Consider the following 19,304-nt stretch of genomic DNA (forward strand, 5'->3'; position numbering starts at 1 on the left):
GGATAGAAACTTCTAATTCAAGTTTTTCTTCATAAGATTGCATCAAGGCATCAAAGATATGTTTAGTAAACGCTTTATTTTGACTATAAGCGTGAGGAGAATTTAGCACGTATTGCAACAAGGAAATACAATCAATCAAAGAGCAATTTTCATAGTTAAATTCCTTAAAATCCATAATAGTGGGTTTAGCAACATCTAGGGTTTTAATTTCTTCAATCCCACTTTTATCAAATTTAGCATCAAGATCAAAAGATTCAGAATTCTTAGAACGCCTTCTAGGTAAAGGTGGATCATATTCGGTCCCATCATTATCAAGATTCATATTGCAAAAAGATTTAATAGGGGACACATCAATAATTTTTAGATCTTCATCATTATTTTCATAGGAACTAGAAGAGCACGCTTTTATAAAGGCATCTTTCTTAGCACGCATCCTAGCGGTTCTTTCTTTGCACTCGTCAATGGAAATTCTCATGGGTTTGAGAGACTCATTGATATCATGCTTAGGTGTAATAGATCTAAGTTTCAAAGAATCAACATCAAGAGCAATTCTATCAATGTTCCTAGCCAAATCATCAATCTTAAGCAATTTTTCTTCGATCATAGCATTAAAATTCTTCTACGAAGAAATAAATTCTTTAATATTAGATTCAAAATCAGAGGGCATCTTATTATAATTTCCATAAGAATTGTTGTAGGAATTACCATAATTATTAGAGGGATTACTAGGATAAGGCCTAGGGTTGAAATTTCCTCTATACGCGTTGTTACCAAAACTGTTCCTACCAACAAAATTCACATCCATAGATTCATTATTATTCTCAATCAAAGTAGACAAAGGCACATCATTAGGATCAGAAGAAACACTCTTATTAGCAAATAATTTCGTAAGTTCATCCATCTTTCCACTCAAAACATTAATTTCTTCTACCGCATGCACCTTTTTATTAGTAGATCTTTCAGTATGCCATTGAGAATAATTAACCATAATATTGTCTAGGAGTTTAGTAGCTTCTCCTAAAGTGATTTCCATAAAAGTGCCTCCCGCGGCCGAATCTAAAAGATTTCTAGAAGCAAAATTCAATCCGGCATAAAAAATTTGTATAATCATCCACAAATTTAAACCATGAGTAGGGAAATTACGTATCATTAATTTCATTCTCTCCCAAGCTTGTGCAACATGTTCATGATCAATTTGCTTAAAATTCATAATATCGTTTCTAAGAGAGATGATCTTAGCGGGAGTAAAATACTTAGAGATAAAAGCATCTTTGCACTTGTTCCATGAATCAATACTATTTTTAGGCAAAGACGAAAACCAAGCTTTAGCACGATCTCTAAGCGAAAAAGGAAATAGCTTCAATTTAACAATATCATTATCGACATCTTTCTTCTTTTGCATGTCACACAAATCAACGAAGCTATTAAGATGGGTAGCGGCATCTTCACTAGGAAGGCCGGAGAACGGATCTTTCATGACAAGATTCAGCAAAGCAGTATTAATTTCACAAGATTCGGCATCGGTAAGAGGAGCAATCGGAGTGCTAAGGAAATCATTGTTGTTGGTATTGGTGAAGTCACACAATTTAGTATTATCTTGAGCCATCGCGACAAACAAGCAAACTAACACACAAGCAAACAAAAAGGCAAACGGGCAAAAAGACAAATAGAGAAAGAGATGGAGGATAGAGAGAGAGAGGGCGAATAAAACGGCAAGGGTGAATTGGGGGGAGAGGAAAACGAGAGGCAAATGGCAAATAATATAATGCGGGATATAGGGATTGTGATTTGTACTTGGTATGTTGACTTTTGCACAGACTCCCCGGCAACGGCGCCAGAAATTCTTCTTGCTACCTCTTGAGCACTGCGTTGGATTTCCCCGAAGAGGAGAGGATGATGCAGCAAAGTAGCGTAAGTATTTCCCTCGGTTTTTGAGAACCAAGGTATCAATCCAGTAGGAGGCTACGCACGAGTCCCTCGTACCTACACAAAAACAATAGCTCAACGCAACCAACGCGCTTAGGGGTTGTCAATCTCTTCACGGTCACTTACGAAAGTGAGATCTGATAGAGATGATAAATAATATTTTTGGTATTTTTGATATAGAGATGCAAAGTGAAAAGTAAAAGGCAAAGTAATAACAAAGCAATAATAAAGTGATGGAGATTGATATGATGAGAAAGAGACCCGGGGGGCATAGGTTTCACTAGTGGCTTCTCTCAAGAGCATAAGTATTCTACGGTGGGTGAACAAATTACTGTTGAGCAATTGACAGAATTGAGCATAGTTATGAGAATATCTAGGTATGATCATGTATATAGGCATCACGTCCGAGACAAGTAGACCGACTCCTGCCTGCATCTACTACTATTACTCCACTCATCGACCGCTATCCAGCATGCATCTAGAGTATTAAGTTAAAAATAGAGTAACGCCTTAAGCAAGATGACATGATGTAGAGAGATAAATTCATGCAATATGAAATAAACCCCATCTTGTTATCCTCGATGGCGACGGTGCAATATGTGCCTTGCTGCCCCTTCTGTCACTGGGAAAGGACATCGCAAGATCGAACCCAAAGCTAAGCACTTCTCCCATGGCAAGAACTACCAATCTAGTTGGCCAAACCAAACGGATAATTCGAAGAGACTTGCAAAGATAACCAATCATACATAAAAGAATTCAGAGAAGATTCAAATATTATCCATAGATAGACTTGATCATAAACCCACAATTCATCGGTCTCAACAAACACACCGCAAAAAGAAGATTACATCGAATAGATCTCCACAAGAGAGGGGGAGAACTTTGTATTGAGATTCAAAGAGAGAGAAGAAGCCATCTAGCTACTAACTATGGACCCGAAGGTCTGAGGTAAACTACTCACACTTCATCGGAGGGGCTTGGATGATGATGTAGAAGCCCTCCATGATCGATGCCCCCTCCGGCGGAGCTCCGGAACAGGCCCCAAGATGGGGTCTCGTGGATACAGAAAGTTGCGGTGGTGGAATTAGGTTTTTGGCTCCGTCCCCGATCGTTTGGGGGTACGTGGATATATATATAGGAGGAAGAAGTACATCGGTGGAGCTTCGAGGGACCCACGAGGCAGGGGCACGCCCTAGGGGGGCGCCCTCCACCCTCGTGACCGCCTCATGGCTTTCTTGACGGAGGGTCCAAGTCTCCTGGATCTTATCTGATGAGAAAATCACGTTTCCGAAGGTTTCATTCCGTTTGGACTCCGTTTGATATTCCTTTTCTTCAAAACCCTAAAATAGGCAAAAAAAACAGCAATTTTGGGCTGGCCCTCCGGTTAATAGGTTAGTCCCAAAAATAATATAAAAGTGGAAAATAAAGCCCAATAATGTTCAAAACAGTAGATAATATAGCATGGAGCAATCAAAAATTATAGATACGTTGGAGATGTATCATCGTCCCTCTTGCGTGCCTTGGGAATCTGCGCGTCGACAAGGTAGTAGGAGTCATTTCCCAGGGCTTTGTTGATGATGAAAGGCCCTTCCCAAGGGGCCGAGAGCTTGTATTGGCCAGCTGTTCGCTGGATCAGCCGAAGCACAAGGTCCCCCTCTCGGAAGGATCACGGCTTGACCTTCCGGCTGTAGTAGCAGCGCAGGCCCTGCTGGTAGATGGCGGACCAACTGAGTGCCAGTAGCCGGCCCTCCTCCAGAAGGTCGACACCGTATTCTCGAGCCTCCTTTCCTCAGCCTCCGTGTACATAGTGACGCGAGGCGAGTCAAACTCGATGTCAGTTGCGATGACGGCCTCGGCCGGTTGCTTTGTTTGGTGTAGTTTGAAGGCTCCAAAGGACGGCCGGCAGCTCCTCGATCCAGCAGCCGGCCAAGCGTTCCAACGACTCGACCAGTCGGGGCTTGATGCCGGACAAGATGAGGCTGTTTGCTCGCTCGAACTGGCCATTTGACTGCGGATGGGAAATGGGTGCTAAGTCCAGTCGGATGCCCTGCGTCACGCAAAAATGGGCCAAGGCGCCTTTGGCAAAGTTTGTGCCATTGTCGATAATGATGTTTTGTGGTACACTATACTGGATGGTGATATCTGCAATAAAGGTCTCAACAGTTGGACCGTTCAGTTTTTTGATTGGCTTCGCTTCAATCCACTTGGTGAATTTGTCCATGGCGACCAGCAGATGGGTCATGCCGTCACGTGTTGTCCTGAATGGCCCACCATGTCTAGCCCCCAGAAGGCAAACGGCCAATTGAGGAGGGTGGTCTTGAGTGCAGAAGCCGGCAGGTGTTGCTTGGAGCTGAAGTGTTGGCACCCCTTGCACTTCTTGACCAAATCCTTGGCATCGTCCAAAGCAGTCGGCCAGAAGAACCCATGGCGGAAAGTTTTGGTGATAAGGGATCTGGAAGCCACATGGTAGCCGCATTCTCCTTGGTGGATGTGTTTGAGGATTGCCTTGTCTTTTTCCGACTCTACACAGCGCTGGAAAACGCCAGTCACGCTGCGCCTGACAAGCTCTCTATTCACTATTGTGTATGCTGCTGCCCGGCGTTGCACCTGTCGGGCCAAAATCTCATCGACTGGCAGCTCTCCGTTCACCAAGAAGTTGAGGATGGGTTGCACCCAAGATGGTGCTTCTACCACTGTCATCACGGCCACTGGTACCAGGGCAGTTGGGTTGGAAGGAGGCGGGTTGGAGTCGGCCGCCACTTGCTGCGTCGTTGAAATCCCCAGGCTGACTGCCGCAGCCCCTGGGCTGAGTTCTGAAGTCCCCGGGCCGGGTGCGACTGCTGTAGTCCCCGGGCCGCCTGTCGAAGTCCCCGGGCCGCCTGTTGCAGCCCCCGGGCCGGGTGCGAGTGCAGCAGTCCCCGGGCCGCCTGCTGAAGTCCCCGAGCCGACTGCTGCAATCCCCAAGCCAGATTCGACTGTTCTGGGGTCAGTCTGCACGAAGATGGACTCTGATTCAGGCGAAGGCTTGATAGATGGCTTGCGCAGGCACTGGAGGGAGACGCCGGCTGGTATTGCTTGCTGTGTGGAGCCAATCCGTGCCAGGGCATCAACTTGCTCGTTGTCGGCCCGTGGCACGTGAAGGAACTCGCACCTGTCAAAGTATCCACTGATTTGTTGGACGAGGAAGTGGTAGCTTGCCATGTTTGCATCCTTGGCGTCCCAGTGGCCAGAATACTGCTGGACTACCAAGTCCGAGTTGTCATAGCACAACACTTAGCAGATACCGATCTCCTTGGCCAGCCGGAGCCCGTGGACGAGCGCCTCGTACTCGGGCACGTTGTTGGAGGCAGCAAAGTGGATCTGTAGTGTGTACTTGAGCTTGTTGCCTTTGGGAGAGTTAAGGACGATGCCGGCTCCCAAACCGATGCGCATCTTCGATCCATCAAAGTGCATCTGCCAATGGGTGGAATTCGGCGCTAGCGATAGGTACCGTGTTTCGGCCCAGTCGACGAGGAAGTCGACGGACGCTTGGGACTTGATGGCGGTGCGGGGCTGGTAGAGGATGGTGTGGGGAGCTAGCTCAATGTCCCACTTCGCCACCCGACTTGATGCATCTCTGTTGCCTATGATCTCGGCAAGTGGGGCAGTGCAGACGGCCATGCTGGAGTGCTCCTGGAAGTATTGCTTGAGCTTCTTGGCAGCAAAGTACATGCCGTAGCACATCTTCTGGTAGTGGGGGTAGTTCTGCTTGGAGGCCGATAGCACCTCACTCAGGTAGTAGACAGGCCTCTGGACCGGTTGTGCCCTGCCGTCTTCTGGGTGCTCGACCACAATCACGATGCTGACCAGCCGGCTGGTGGCAGCGATGTAGAGGAGCATGGGCTCCTTAGCAGCCGGAGCCGCCAGGACAAGCGACGTGGTCAGCATCTTCTTGAGCTGGAGGAATGCCTCCTCCGCCTTGTCATTCCACTTGAAACAAGTGGTTTTCTTCATTAGCTGGTACAGGGGGAGGGCCTTCTCGCCCAACCGACTGATGAAGCGGCTGAGAGATGCCAAGCACCCGATGAACTTCTGGACGTCCCGTAGCTGGGTGGGTCTCTGCATCCGCTCAATGGCCTTGATCTTCACGGGGTTGCACTCGATGCCGCGTTCTGATATAAGGAAACCAAGGAGCTGGCCGGCTAGGACTCCGAAGACACACTTCACCGAGTTAAGCTTGATTTGAAAATGGCGCAGGTTATCAAAGGTTTCCTTGAGATCCTCCAGAAGGGTGCCACTCTTCTCCGTCTTCACCACAATATATTCTACATAGACATGGGCATTTCTACCGAGTTGCTTGAGGAGGCACTTCTGCATGCAACGCTGAAACGTGGCGCCAGCATTTCTCAAGCCGAACGTCATGGTCAGGCAGCAGAAGGCTCTGAACAGTGTGATGAAGGCAGTCTTCAGCCGATCTACCGGGTTCAGCTTGATCTGGTGGTAGCCGGAGTAGGCGTCAAGGAAAGACAACAGCTCGCATCCAGCTGTGGAGTCAATCACTTGATCTATCCGAGGCAGAGAAAACGGGTCCTTGGGGTAGGCTTTGTTGAGCCTAGTGTAGTCGATACACATGCGCCACTTGTTGTTCGTCTTCAATACGAGGACTGGATTGGCAAGCCAGTCCGGGTAGAACACTTCCATGATGAAGCTGACTGCCAGAAGCCGGGCTATCTCTTCATCCACAATTCTTCTCTTCTCTTCTAACAGGTAGTGGAGGGGTTGCTTGACCGGCTTTGCATCTGGCCTGACATGTAGCTTGTGCTTGGCGAAATCTGTCAGAATACCCGGCATGTCTTTGGGAGACCATGCAAAGATGTCCCGATTCTCACGGAGGAAATCGACGAGCTCGCTTTCCTATTTGCTATCAAGTTAATCCCCTATGACAGCGTATTTCTCCGGGTGCTCCGGGTTCAAGGGGATCTTCTTGGTTTCTTTGGCCAGCTGGAAGGAGCCCTGAGCCTTCGACTCCTGGGGGTCTGGCGACATGTCCGGCTGCTTGCTGGCCATGGCCACCACCCGGAGATGTTTTTCTTCGGCAATGACGAGGGACTCGGCCAGCCAACTACTGGCAGCAGCGCATGCGACCGACTTCTGGTAGTCGCCGGCTATGGTGATGATGCCCTTGGGACCTGGCATCTTCATCTTGAGGTAGGCGTAGTGAGGCACTGCCATGAACTTGGCGAGTGATGGCCGGCCCAAGAGCGCGTGGTAGGGGCTTTCCAGATCGACCACCTCGAACCCAGATCGGCTCGTGGTGGAAGTGGTCCTTGTCACCGAACAGGACGTCTATCTTGATCTTGCCGATTGGAGAACAGGAAAGGCCAAGTACAATGTCGTGGAAGACAGTCCGACTGGGCTGGAGTTGTTTCTCTTTGATGCACAGCTTCTCCATGGTGTCGCGGTAGAGGATGTTGATGCTGCTACCGCCGTCTATCGGGATCCGAGAGAAGCGGCAGGCCCGCCTCTCTATTGAGAAGGTCGAGTCCAAGACCATGGCGTAGGCACCCGACGATGGCATCACGACCGGGTGGTCAGCACTGCTCTAGCTGATGGGCCTCTCGGACCAGTGCATGAACTCTGGGACTTCTGAGGCGACAGCGTTCACCACCCGTGTTGCTGACACCGGCTGTGCTTGTCGTCGGTCACGCTGGTGAAGACGGCGTAGGCCCCATGCTCTTCGGGGAACTCATATTGGACGGCGCCGACTGGACGAGGAGCCGGCGCTGGAGGAGGCGGCAGCGCCGGGCCGGCTGCTGGAGGCGGCAGGCCTTCGCCCTTGGCAATCCGGGTGAGCCAGTGGCACTTCCAGGTGGTGTGGTTGGATGGCTTTGCACCGCTGTGGAACTTGCAGGGAGCATTAAGGGTTTGCTCGAAGGAGAAGGCGGGCAACCAAGCGGGCTTGCTACCTTTCTGACGCTTGGGGTCGGGCTGTCCCTCCGGTTGCTGGTCTTCGACTACTGCCACCTGTCGGCTGGTGGAAGCCGGCTGCGGGGCCTTGTGCTTGTTTTCGTTCGGCTGCTGGCACCGACTGGAGTCACCAGCCAGTGTCTCAGGAGCCGGGGGGGCACTTTCCCAGACACGTCGGCTCGGAGTTCCGACTTCATGGAGGAGTCAGTCGTGGCGTACTTGTCCGCTATGACCAGCAGCTCGTCGGGCGTAGCCCGGCTCGTCGCAGAGGAGCTTGTGCTTGAGCAGGGTGTCCTCTCTGCACTCGGCTGTGAAGTACTCTATGGCCTGCACCTCGTGCACCCCTTCGCAGGAGTTGCGCAGTTCAGTGATGATAGCTGGAACTACGTCGTTATTTCCCTGGAGAGAGAGGGATGATGTAGCATAGCGACGGTAGGTATTTCCCTCAGTTATGAAACCAAGGTATCGAACCAGTAGGAGAACCAAGCAACACAACGTAAGCAGCACCTGTACACAAATAACAACACCTCGCAACCCGACGTGTTAAAGGGGTTGTCAATCCCTTCCGGGGTAGGGCACCTCAAGATAGGAAAGCGGACGTGAGGTAAATTGTAGTAGATTGATAGATCGAACGCCAAATAAAATAAATTGCAGCAAGGTATTTTTGGATTTTTGTCTTAATAGATATGAATAAAAATGCAAAGGAAAAGTATATCGCAAGGCAAATATATGAGAAGGAAGACGCGGGGCCCGTAGGTTTCACTAGTGGCTTCTCTCGAGAAAAATAGCAAACAGTGGGTAAACAAATTACTGTTGGGAAATTGATAGAACTTCAAATAATTATGACGATATCCAGGCAATGATCATTACATAGGCACCATGACCAAGATTAGTAGACCGACTCCTGCCTGCATCTACTACTATTACTCCACACATCGACCGCTATCCAGCATGCATCTAGTGTATTAAGTTCATGAAAAAATGGAGTAATGCAATAAGAACGATGACATGATGTAGATAAGATATGTTTATCTATATGGCGGTAGATATAGATCTCGTCTTTTTATCCTTAGTGGCAACGATACATACGTGTTGGTTCCCTTTTTGTCACTGGGATCAAGCACCGTAAGATCGAACCCACTACCGGGCACCTCTTCCCATTGCAAGATAAATAGATCAAGTTGGCCAGACAAAACCCAAATATCGGAGAAGAAATATGAGGCTATAAGAGATCATGCATCAAAGAGATCAAAGAAACTCAAATACTTTCATGATATAAAAACATGATATGATCATAAACTCGAAGTTCATCAGATCCCAACAAACACACCACAAAAAGAGTTACATCATATGGATCTCCAAGAGACCATTGTATTGAGGATCAAGAGAGAGAGATGAAGCCATCTAGCTACTAAATATATATGGACCCGAAGGTCTACAAAGAACTACTCATGCATCATCGGAGAGGCACCAATGGAAGTGGTGAACCCCTCGGTGATGGTGTCTAGATTGGATCTGGTGATTCTGGACTCTGCGACGGCTGGATGAATATTCCGTCGACTCCCCTAGGGTTCTGGTATTTTGGGGTATTTATAGAGCAAAGAGGCGGTCTGGGGAGGCACCCGAGGTGGGCACAACCCACCAAGGTGTGCCAGGGCTTCCTGGCGCGCCCTGGTGGGTTGTACCCCCCTCGGGGCACCCCCCCCCCCAGGTGCAACCAAGGCCCATTGCCTTCCTTCTGGCCCCTAAAAAATCTCCATAAAGTTTCGTGGCATTTGGACTCCGTTTGATATTGATCTTCTGCGATGTAAAAAACATGGAAAAACAGCAACTAGCACTTGGCACTATGTCAATAGGTTAGTACCAAAAATGATATAAAATGACTATAAAATAATTATAAAACATCCAAGATTGATAATAAAACAGCATGGAACAATCAAAAATTATAGATACATTGGAGACATATCAGCATCCCCAAGCTTAACTCCTACTCGTCCTCGAGTAGGTAAGTGATAAAAACAGAATTTTTGATGTGGAGTGATGTTCATCAAGTCATATCATATTCTTTTATTTATAGCATGGACATTTGGACTTTTATGTGATTCAAAGCAATAGTCTAGTTTTGACATAATAATTTAGATACTCGAGCATATCAACAAGCAACCATGTCTTTCAAAATATCAATGCTAAAATAAGTTATCCCTAGACCATCATGCTCAAACATTGATCCATTCATGAAACACACTCGAATATTAACTACACCCAATACTTGAGCACGATTATATTGCCTCCTAGTTGGTGCTTTTATGAGAGAAGATGGAGACTCAAATTTCAAAATAAAAATTGCATAAAGTAAAAGATAGGCCCTTCGCATAGGGAAGTAGGGATTTGTAGAGGTGCCAGAGCTCAAAGCGAAAAAATTGTGATAAAAACATTTTGGGAGGTGTATCCATCCCACCAACGAAAACGACTTAGAGTTCCCAATACTTTCCATGCATAGATATATCATAGGAGATTCCCAAATAGAAAATAATGTTTATTCCTTTTTCCACCATAACTTTCACTTCCCATGGCTAACCGTATCCACGGGTGCCCTCCATACCAACACTTTCCAAGGAATTTATTATTTGACAACATAAAGTAAATTCATTTCTCTTTGCATTTCGGGACTGGGCATCCCTAATACCTTTGCCTTACTCTCGTGCAATGACAAGTGAATAAACACTCATCTTGAGAATAACACATCTAGCATGGAAAATATTAGCCACCCCTCACCGCTCCGTGAGCGAAACAAACACACAAAAGAGAAGTTAATTTTAAAAATTAGAGATGGCACATGCAAATTTGCTTAGAACGGCAAAAGAATACCGCATATAGGTAGATTAGGATGCACAAGATTGGTTTAAAGGATTTTGGATGCACAAGTAGAGGTCATACTTAGTGCAAAATGAAGGCTAGCAGAAGATTAGGAAGCGACCAACCAAGAAACGAGTAATCTCATATGCAAGCATTAAGCATAATTAACACCGAATAATGCACCACAAGTAGGATATAATTTTATTATTGACTTTTGTGCATGCATAGGGAATCACAAACCTTAACACTAATATTCTTACTAGAGCACAATTACTCATCAACATAACTCACATATCTCATTATCATATCTCAAAACTATTACTAAGAATCAAGTTTATTTTGTCCAATGATCTTCATGACATTTTCTTTTACTTTATCCTTCTTGGATATCTATCACTTTGGCACTAATTTTCATGTGTTGCTTTTCATAAGCTCAAACAAATATAAGTGAAGATCATGAGCATAACAAATTTTCTTTCTCTCAAAATAATTTAAGTGAAGCAAGAGAGAATTTCTTCAAAATTTTACTAAATCTCAAACAAATCTAAGTGAAGCAAGAGATCATTTCTTCAAAAATAACAAAGCACAATGTGCTCAAAAAGGTATAAGTGAAGCACTAGAGCAAGTCCTAGCTCATAAAAGATTTAAGTGAAGCATAGAGAACAATTCTAACAAGTCATGACATAATTTTGGCTCTCTCAAAAAGGTGTGTCCAACAAGGATTGATGACTTAAAACAAAAAATAAAACAAGCAGAGACACATATCATACAATACGCTCCAAGCAAAACACATATCATGTGACGAATAAAAATATAGTCTCGAGTAAAATACCGATAGTTGTTGGAAGAAAGCGGGGATGCCACTCGGGGGCATCCCCAAGCTTACTTGGTTGCTCATTCTTGGATAATAGCTTGGGATGCCAGGGCATCCCCGAGCTTAGCCTCTTACATCCTTCCTTCATCCATCGTAAGATAACCCAAAACTTGAAAACTACAATCACACAAAACTCAACAAAGCCTTCGTGAGATCCGTTAGTATAGAATAATAAACCACTACTATAAGTGTTGTATCAAACCAGTTCATATTTTGCTTTTGTATTATATCTACTGTATTCCAACTTTTCTATGGCAAAAACTCATCAAATAAAACCATAGAGCCATCAAAATAAGCACACAACACAAACAAAACATAATCTATCAAAACAGAACAGACAATAGTAATCTGACTATTTCGACTAGTTCTGTAACTCAACAAACTCTGAAAAATTAGGACGACCTGAGAAATTTGTATATTGATCTACTTCAAGTGGAATGGATATTTTATCGCTCTCTGGTAAAAAACTAAAATTAATTTCGTGAGCGTAAAAGTTTTTGTTTTTTTAGCAAGATCAAACAACTATTGACCAAGAAGATCCTAAAGGCTTTACTTGGCACAAACACCAATTAAAACATAAAAACACAATTATAATAGTAGCATAATTGTGCTAACACTCAAGAACAGAAAGCAAAATGCAAAAATAAATTTTATTCATTGGGTTGCCTCCCAACAAGCGTTATAGTTTTACGCCCTTAGCTAGGCATATAGCAAGGATCTAAGTTTTGTCATCCTTCTTCTTCTTAATTTTCTTGGGGGTATTTTTATCAGGAGGTTTTGTAAACACAACATAAAACATATTATCCATAGAAACTTTAGCATTCCTTAATTGATTTTTCTCATAACCCCTTTGATTTCTCGCTACAATCCAAGAATAGTGTTGATTAACATTATTAAAAACTTGTTGGATTATATCTAGAACGGGGACCTTCTTTTTAAGATTCTCATCAAAGATCTTATTATCCCAAAGCAAATGCCTTAGTGCATAGTCACTATTGTAAAGAATTTCGTCTATCATGGGTTTTTCACGATTCATACCATAAAAATCAAAGATTTCCCTAGCTTCTCGGATTATGTAGTCAAACTCGTTCATAAGAAAGAGAGTGGCCAACTTTTTGGCTCTAGGATTCTTTATTTCGGGAAGCTCAAAAAACAATCTTTGCGAAGTAGGATGAGTGTGGATAAAATTTCTTTCAAGTTTCAAAACTAGTGTTGAAATAGCATCCGCATATGATCTAGTAGTTTTAAGTATAGAGCATCATACAGAATTAGATTTCCAACACAATTAAAAAAATTCTTGGATACGTTCTTTTCCCATAATGTGCCCTTGCCCCAAGATTAAAGTTTTAGCATCCAGATTGCTTGTACGTCCAATCTTAGGAGTCAGGCCATCATCTGTTGGTGCCATTCCGAAATCACTCATGATTGCAAGCAAAGGATAGATCCGACGAGAAAACGGCAAACGGAAAAAGAGAGGCGAATAAAATGGCAAATTTTTGTGAAGTGGGGGAGAGGAAAACGAGAGGCAAATGGAAAATAATGTAAATTGCAAGGAGATGAGATTTGTGATTAGGAACCTGGTTATGATGAAGATGCTCCCCGGCAACGGCGCCAGAAATTCTCCTTGATGGTAGCTGGAACTACGTCGGTATTTCCTTGGAGAGGGAGGGATGATGTAGCACAACGACGGTAGGTATTTCCCTCAGTTATGAAACCAAGGTATCAAACTAGTAGGAGAACCAAGCAACACAACGTAAGAAGCATCTGCACACAAATAACAACACCTCGCAACCGACGTGTTAAAGGGGTTGTCATGTTGGGGAACGTAGCAATAATTCAAAATTTTCCTACGTGTCACCAAGATCAATCTAGGAGATGCTAGCAACGAGAGAGAGGGAGTGCATCTTCATACCCTTGAAGATCGCTAAGCGGAAGCATTACAAGAACGTGGTTGATGGAGTCGTACTCGCGGCGATTCAAATCGCGGAAGATCTGATCTAGCGTCGAACGGACGGCGCCTCCGCGTTCAACACACGTACAACCCGGGGATGTATCCTCCTTCTTGATCCAGCAAGAGGAGAGGAGAAGTTGAGGGATAACTCCGGCAGCACGACGACATGGTGGTGGAGTTTGTGGTATTCCTGCAGGGCTTCGCCAAGCTCTACGGAGGAGAAGGAAGAGTTGGAGGAGGGAGGGGCTGCGCCAGGGAAGGGGTGCGGCTGCCCTCTCTCTCCCTCACTATATATAGGGGTAAGGGGGTGGAGGAGGCGCCCTAGGGTTCCCTAGGGGAGGGGCAGCGGCCATAGGGGAAACCCTAGATGGGTTTGGGCTCCCCCACCCCTAGGAAACTTGCCCCCCAAGCCAGGAAGGGTGGCTACCCTAGGGGAGGCGCCCCCACCTCTCCAAGTTACGTGAGATGGGGTGGGAGAGGCGCTCAGCCCCTTAGTGGGCTGATGTGCCCCCTCCCCTTGCCCCATAAGGCCCCCCAATGCTTGTCGCGGCCTCCGAAACCCCTTTCAGACATGCTGGTCGTCACTTGGTACCCCTGGAACAATTCCGGACTCCAATACCCTTCGTCCAATATATCGATCTTCACCTTCGGACCATTCCGGAACTCCTCATCACGTCAGGGATCTCATCCGGGACTCCAAATAACCTTCGGTAACCACATACTATTTCCCATAACAACTCTAGCGTCACCGAACCTTAAGTGTGTAGACCCTACGGGTTCGGGAACCATGTAGACATGACCGAGACATCTCTCCAGCCAATAACCAATAGCGGGATCTGGATACCCATATTGGCTCCCACATGTTCCACGATGATCTCATCGGATGAACCACGATGTCGGGGATTCAATCAATCCCGTATACAATCCCTTTGTCTATCGGTATGTTACTTGCCCGAGATTCGATCGTCAGTATCCCTATACCTTGTTCAATCTCGTTACCGGCAAGTCTCTTTACTCATTCCGTAACGCATGATCCCGTGGCTAACTCATTAGTCACATTGAGCTCATTATGATGATGCATTACCGAGTAGGCCCAGAGATACCTCTCCGTCACACGGAGTGACAAATCCCAGTCTCGATTCGTGCCAACTCAACAGACACTTTTGGAGATACCCGTAGTGTGCCTTTATAGCCACCCAATTATGTTGTGAAGTTTGGCACAACCAAAGCATTCTTACGGTATCCGGGAGTTGCACGATCTCATGGTCTAAGGAAATGATACTTGACATTAGAAAAGCTTTAGCAGACGAACTATACGATCTTGTGCTAGGCTTAGGATTGGGTCTTGTCCATCACATCATTCTCCCAATGATGTGATCCCGTGATCAACGACATCCAATGTCCATGTTCAGGAAACCATAACCATCTATTGATCAACGAGCTAGTCAACTAGAGGTTTACTAGGGACATGTTGTGGTCTATGTATTCACACATGTATTACGGTTTCCAGTTAATACAATTATAGCATGAACAATAGACAATTACCATGAACAAGGAAATACAATAATAACCATTTTATTATTGCCTCTAGGGCATATTTCCAACAGTCTCCCACTTGCACTAGAGTCAATAATCTAGTTCACATCACTATGTGATTGTAATGAATCCAACACCCATGGGGTTTGTTCATATCTCGCTTGTGAGAGAGGTTTATTAGTCAATGGGTCTGAACCTTTCAGATCCATGTGTGCTTTACAAATCTCTATGTCATCTTGTAGATGCAGCTACCACGCGCTACTTGGAGCTATTCCAAATAACTGCTCTACTATACGAATCTGGTTTACTACTCAGAGTCATCCGGATTAGTGTCAAAGTTTGCATCAACGTAACCCTTTACGACGAACTCTTTTACCACCTCCATAATCGAGAAAATCCCTTAGTCCACTAGTTACTAAGGATAAGTTCGACCGCTGTCATGTGATCCATTTCTGGATCACTCTTGTACCCCTTGACTAACTCATGGCAAGGCACACTTCAGGTGCGGTACACAGCATAGCATAATGTAGAGCCTGCGTCTAAAGAATAGGGGACGACCTTCGTCCTTTCTGTCTCTTCTGCCGTGGTCAGGTCTTGAGTCTTACTCAATACTCACACCTTCTAACACAGCCAAGAACTCCTCCTTTGCTGATCTATTTTGAACTCCTTCAAAATCTTGTCACGGTATGTATACATTTGAAAGTACTATTAAGCGTTTTTGATCTATCCTTATAGATCTTGATGCTCAATGTTCAAGTAGCTTAATCCAGGTTTTCCATTGAAAAACACTTTTCAAATAACCCTGTATGCTTTCCAGAAATTCTACATTATTTCTGATCAACAATATGTTAACAACATATAGTCATCAAAAATTCTATAGTGCTCCCACTCACTTCTTTGGAAATACAAGTTTCTCATAAACTTTGTATAAACCCAAAATCTTTGATCATCTCATCAAAGCGTACATTCCAACTCTGAGATGCTTACTCCAGCCCTTAGAAGGATTCCTGGAGCTTTGCATACTTGTTAGCATCTTTCAGGATTGACAAAACCTTCTGGTTGTATCACATACAACCTTTCCTCAAGAAAAACATCGAGGAAACAATGTTTTGACATCCTATCTGCAAGATTTCATAAATAATGCAGTAACTGCTAACATAAGTCCAACAGACTCTTAGCATCGCTACGAGTGAGAAAGTCTCATCGTAGTCAACTCCTTGAACTTGTCGGAAAACATCTTAACGACAAGTCGAGATTTCTTAATGGTGACACTTACCATCATTGTCCGTCTTCCTTTTAAAATCCATCTGCACCCAACAGCCTTACGACCATCAAGTAGTTCTTCCAAAGTCTATACTTTGTTTTTTAATACATGGATCCTCTCTCGGATTTTATGGCCTCGAGCCATTCGTAGGAATCCAGGCGCACCATCGCTTCTCCATAGCTCTTAGTCTCATTGTTGTCTAGCAACATGACTTCCAAGACATGATTGCATACCACTCTGAAGTAGTACGCATCCTTGTCGACCTACGAGGTTTGGTAGTGACTTGATCTGAAGTTTCATGATCACTATCATAAGCTTCCACTTGAATTGGTGTAGGTGCCACAGGAACAACTTCATGTGCCCTGTTACACACTAGTTGAAGTGACGGTTCAATAACCTCATCAAGTCTCCATCATCCTCCCACTCAATTCTTTCAAGAGAAACTTTTCCTCGAGAAAGGACATGTTTCTAGAAACAATCACTTTTGCTTCCGGATCTGAAATAGGAGGTATACCCAACCGTTTTGGGTATTCTATGAAGATGCATTTATCCGCTTTGGGTTCAAGCTTATCAGCCTGAAACTTTTTCACATAATTAAGCGTTGCAGCCCCAAACTTTTAAGAAACAATAGCTTAGGTTTTTTCTAAACCATAGTTCATACGGTGTCGTCTCAACGGAATTGCGTGGTGCCCTATTTAAAGTGAATGCGGTTGTCTCTAATGCCTAACCCATAAACAATAGTGGTAATTCAATAAGAGACATCATGGTATGCACCATATCCAATAGGGTGCAGTTATGATGTTAGGACACACCGTCACACTATGGTGTTCCAGGCGGTATTAGTTGTGAAACAATTTCCACAATGTCTTAATTGTGTGCCAAACTCGTAACTCAGGTATTCATCTCTATGATCATATCATAGCCATTTTATCATCTTGTCACGATGATCTTCAACTTCACTCTGAAATTAATTAAACCTTTCAATAATTCAGACTTGTGTTTCATCAAGTAAATATACTCAGCATCTACTCAAATCATCTATGAAGTAAGAACATAACGATATCCACTGCGTGCCTCAGCACTCATTGGACTGCACACATCAAAATGTATTACTTCCAACAAGTTGCTTTCTTGTTCCATCTTACTAAAAACGAGGCCTTTCGGTCATCTTGCCCATGTGGTATGATTTGCATGTCTCAAGTGATTCAAAATCAAGTGAGTCCAAACGATCCATATGTATGGAGTTTCTTCATGCATATCTACCAATAGACATGGTTCACATGTCTCAATGTTTTCAAAAACGAGTGAGTCCAAAGATCCATCAACATGGAGCTTCTTCATGCGTTTTATACCAACATGACTCAAATGGCAGTGCCACAAGTATGTGGTACTATCATTACTATCTTATATCTTTTGGCATGAACATGTGTATCACTATGATCGAGATTCAATAAACCATTCATTTAGGTGCAAGACCATTGAAGGTATTATTCAAATAAACAGAGTAACCATTATTCTCCTTAAATGAATAGCCATATTGCGATAAACATAATCCGATCATGTATATGCTCAATGCAAACACCAAATAACAATTATTTAGGTTTAACACAAATCTCGATGGTAGAGGGAGCGTGCGATGTTTGATCACATCAACCTTGGAAACACTTCCAACATATCATCATCTCACCTTTAGCTAGTCTCCGTAGCCTTTTATTTCGAGTTACTAACACTTACCAACCGAACCGGTATTTATTACCCTGGTGCTACTAGGAGTACTAGTAAAGTACACAATAATATAACGTATATTCAAAATACTTCTATCGACCTTGCCAGCCTTCTCATCTACCAAGTATCTAGGGTAGTTCTGCTTTAGTGACCGTTCCCCTCATTACAGAAGCACTTAGTCTCGGGTTTGGGTTCAACCTTGGGTTTCTTCACTAGAGCAGCAACTGATTTGCCGTTTCATGAAGTATCCCTTCTTTCCCTTACCCTTCTTGAAACTAGTGGTTTAACCATCAACAATTGATGCTCCTACTTGATTTCTACTTTTGCGGTGTCAAACATCACGAGTTGCTCAAGGATCATCATGTCTATCCCTGATATGTTATAGTTCATCACGAAGCTCCAATAGTTTGGTGGCAGTGCTATGGAGAACCATCACTATCTCATCTGGAAGATTAACTCCCACTCGATTCAAGCGATTGTAGTACTCAGAAAATCTGAGCACATGCTCAACGATTGAGCTTTTCTCCCTTAGTTTGCAGGCTTAAGAAACTTGTCAGAGGTCTCATACCTCTTGACGTGGGCACTAGTCTGAAATCCCAATTTCAGTCTTTGGAACATCTCATATGTTCTGCGACGTTTCAAAAATGTCTTTGGTGCCACAATTCTAAACCGTTAGCATTACGCATTGAACTATCACGTAGTCATCAAAACGTGTATGTCAGATGTTTCCCAACATCTACAGACGACGCTCGAGGTTCAACACACTGAGCGGTGCATTAAGGACATAGCCCTTCTGTGCGGCAATGAGGACAATCCTCAGTTCACGGACCCAGTCCGCATAATTGCTACTGTCAACTCTCAACTAAATTTTCTCTAGGAACATATCTAAAATAGTAGAACCAAAGCGTGAGCTACGACATAATTTGCAAAGACCTTTTCACTATGTTCATGATAATTAAGTTCATCTAATCAAATTATTTAATGAACTCCCACTCAGATAGACACCCCTCTAGTCATCTAAGTGATACATGATCCGAGTCAACTAGGCTGTGTCCGATCATCACGTGAGACGGACTAGTCATCATCGGTGAACATCTTCATGTTGATCGTATCCACTATACGACTCATGTTCGACCTTTCGGTCTTCCGTGTTCCGAGGCCATGTCTGTACATGCTAGGCTCGTCAAGTTAACCTAAGTGTATTGCGTGTGTAAATTTGGCTTACA

At 44.5% G+C, this 19,304-nt stretch overlaps 2 protein-coding genes across 2 annotated transcripts; both read right to left on the reverse strand.

The window, feature by feature from the left end:
• Positions 1–4,164: 4,164 nt before the first annotated feature.
• LOC147971672 (uncharacterized) lies at positions 4,165–6,606 on the reverse strand. The gene is made up of 3 exons (XM_087524069.1): positions 5,527–6,606; positions 5,211–5,379; positions 4,165–5,168 (listed from the first exon to the last, which is right to left on the reverse strand). Exons 1-3 carry the CDS (start codon positions 6,604–6,606, stop codon positions 4,165–4,167), a joined length of 2,253 nt encoding a protein of 750 aa, XP_087380195.1.
• A 228-nt stretch (positions 6,607–6,834) lies between these two features.
• On the reverse strand, positions 6,835–7,459 carry LOC147971673 (uncharacterized). Its single transcript, XM_087524070.1, has 2 exons — positions 7,205–7,459; positions 6,835–7,086 (listed from the first exon to the last, which is right to left on the reverse strand). Exons 1-2 carry the CDS (start codon positions 7,457–7,459, stop codon positions 6,835–6,837), a joined length of 507 nt encoding a protein of 168 aa, XP_087380196.1.
• Positions 7,460–19,304: the final 11,845 nt, after the last annotated feature.

This window comes from Triticum urartu, chromosome 5A (assembly GCF_056163025.1).
Source record: "Triticum urartu cultivar PI428250 chromosome 5A, HENAU_Tu73, whole genome shotgun sequence".
NCBI lineage: Eukaryota > Viridiplantae > Streptophyta > Magnoliopsida > Poales > Poaceae > Triticum > Triticum urartu.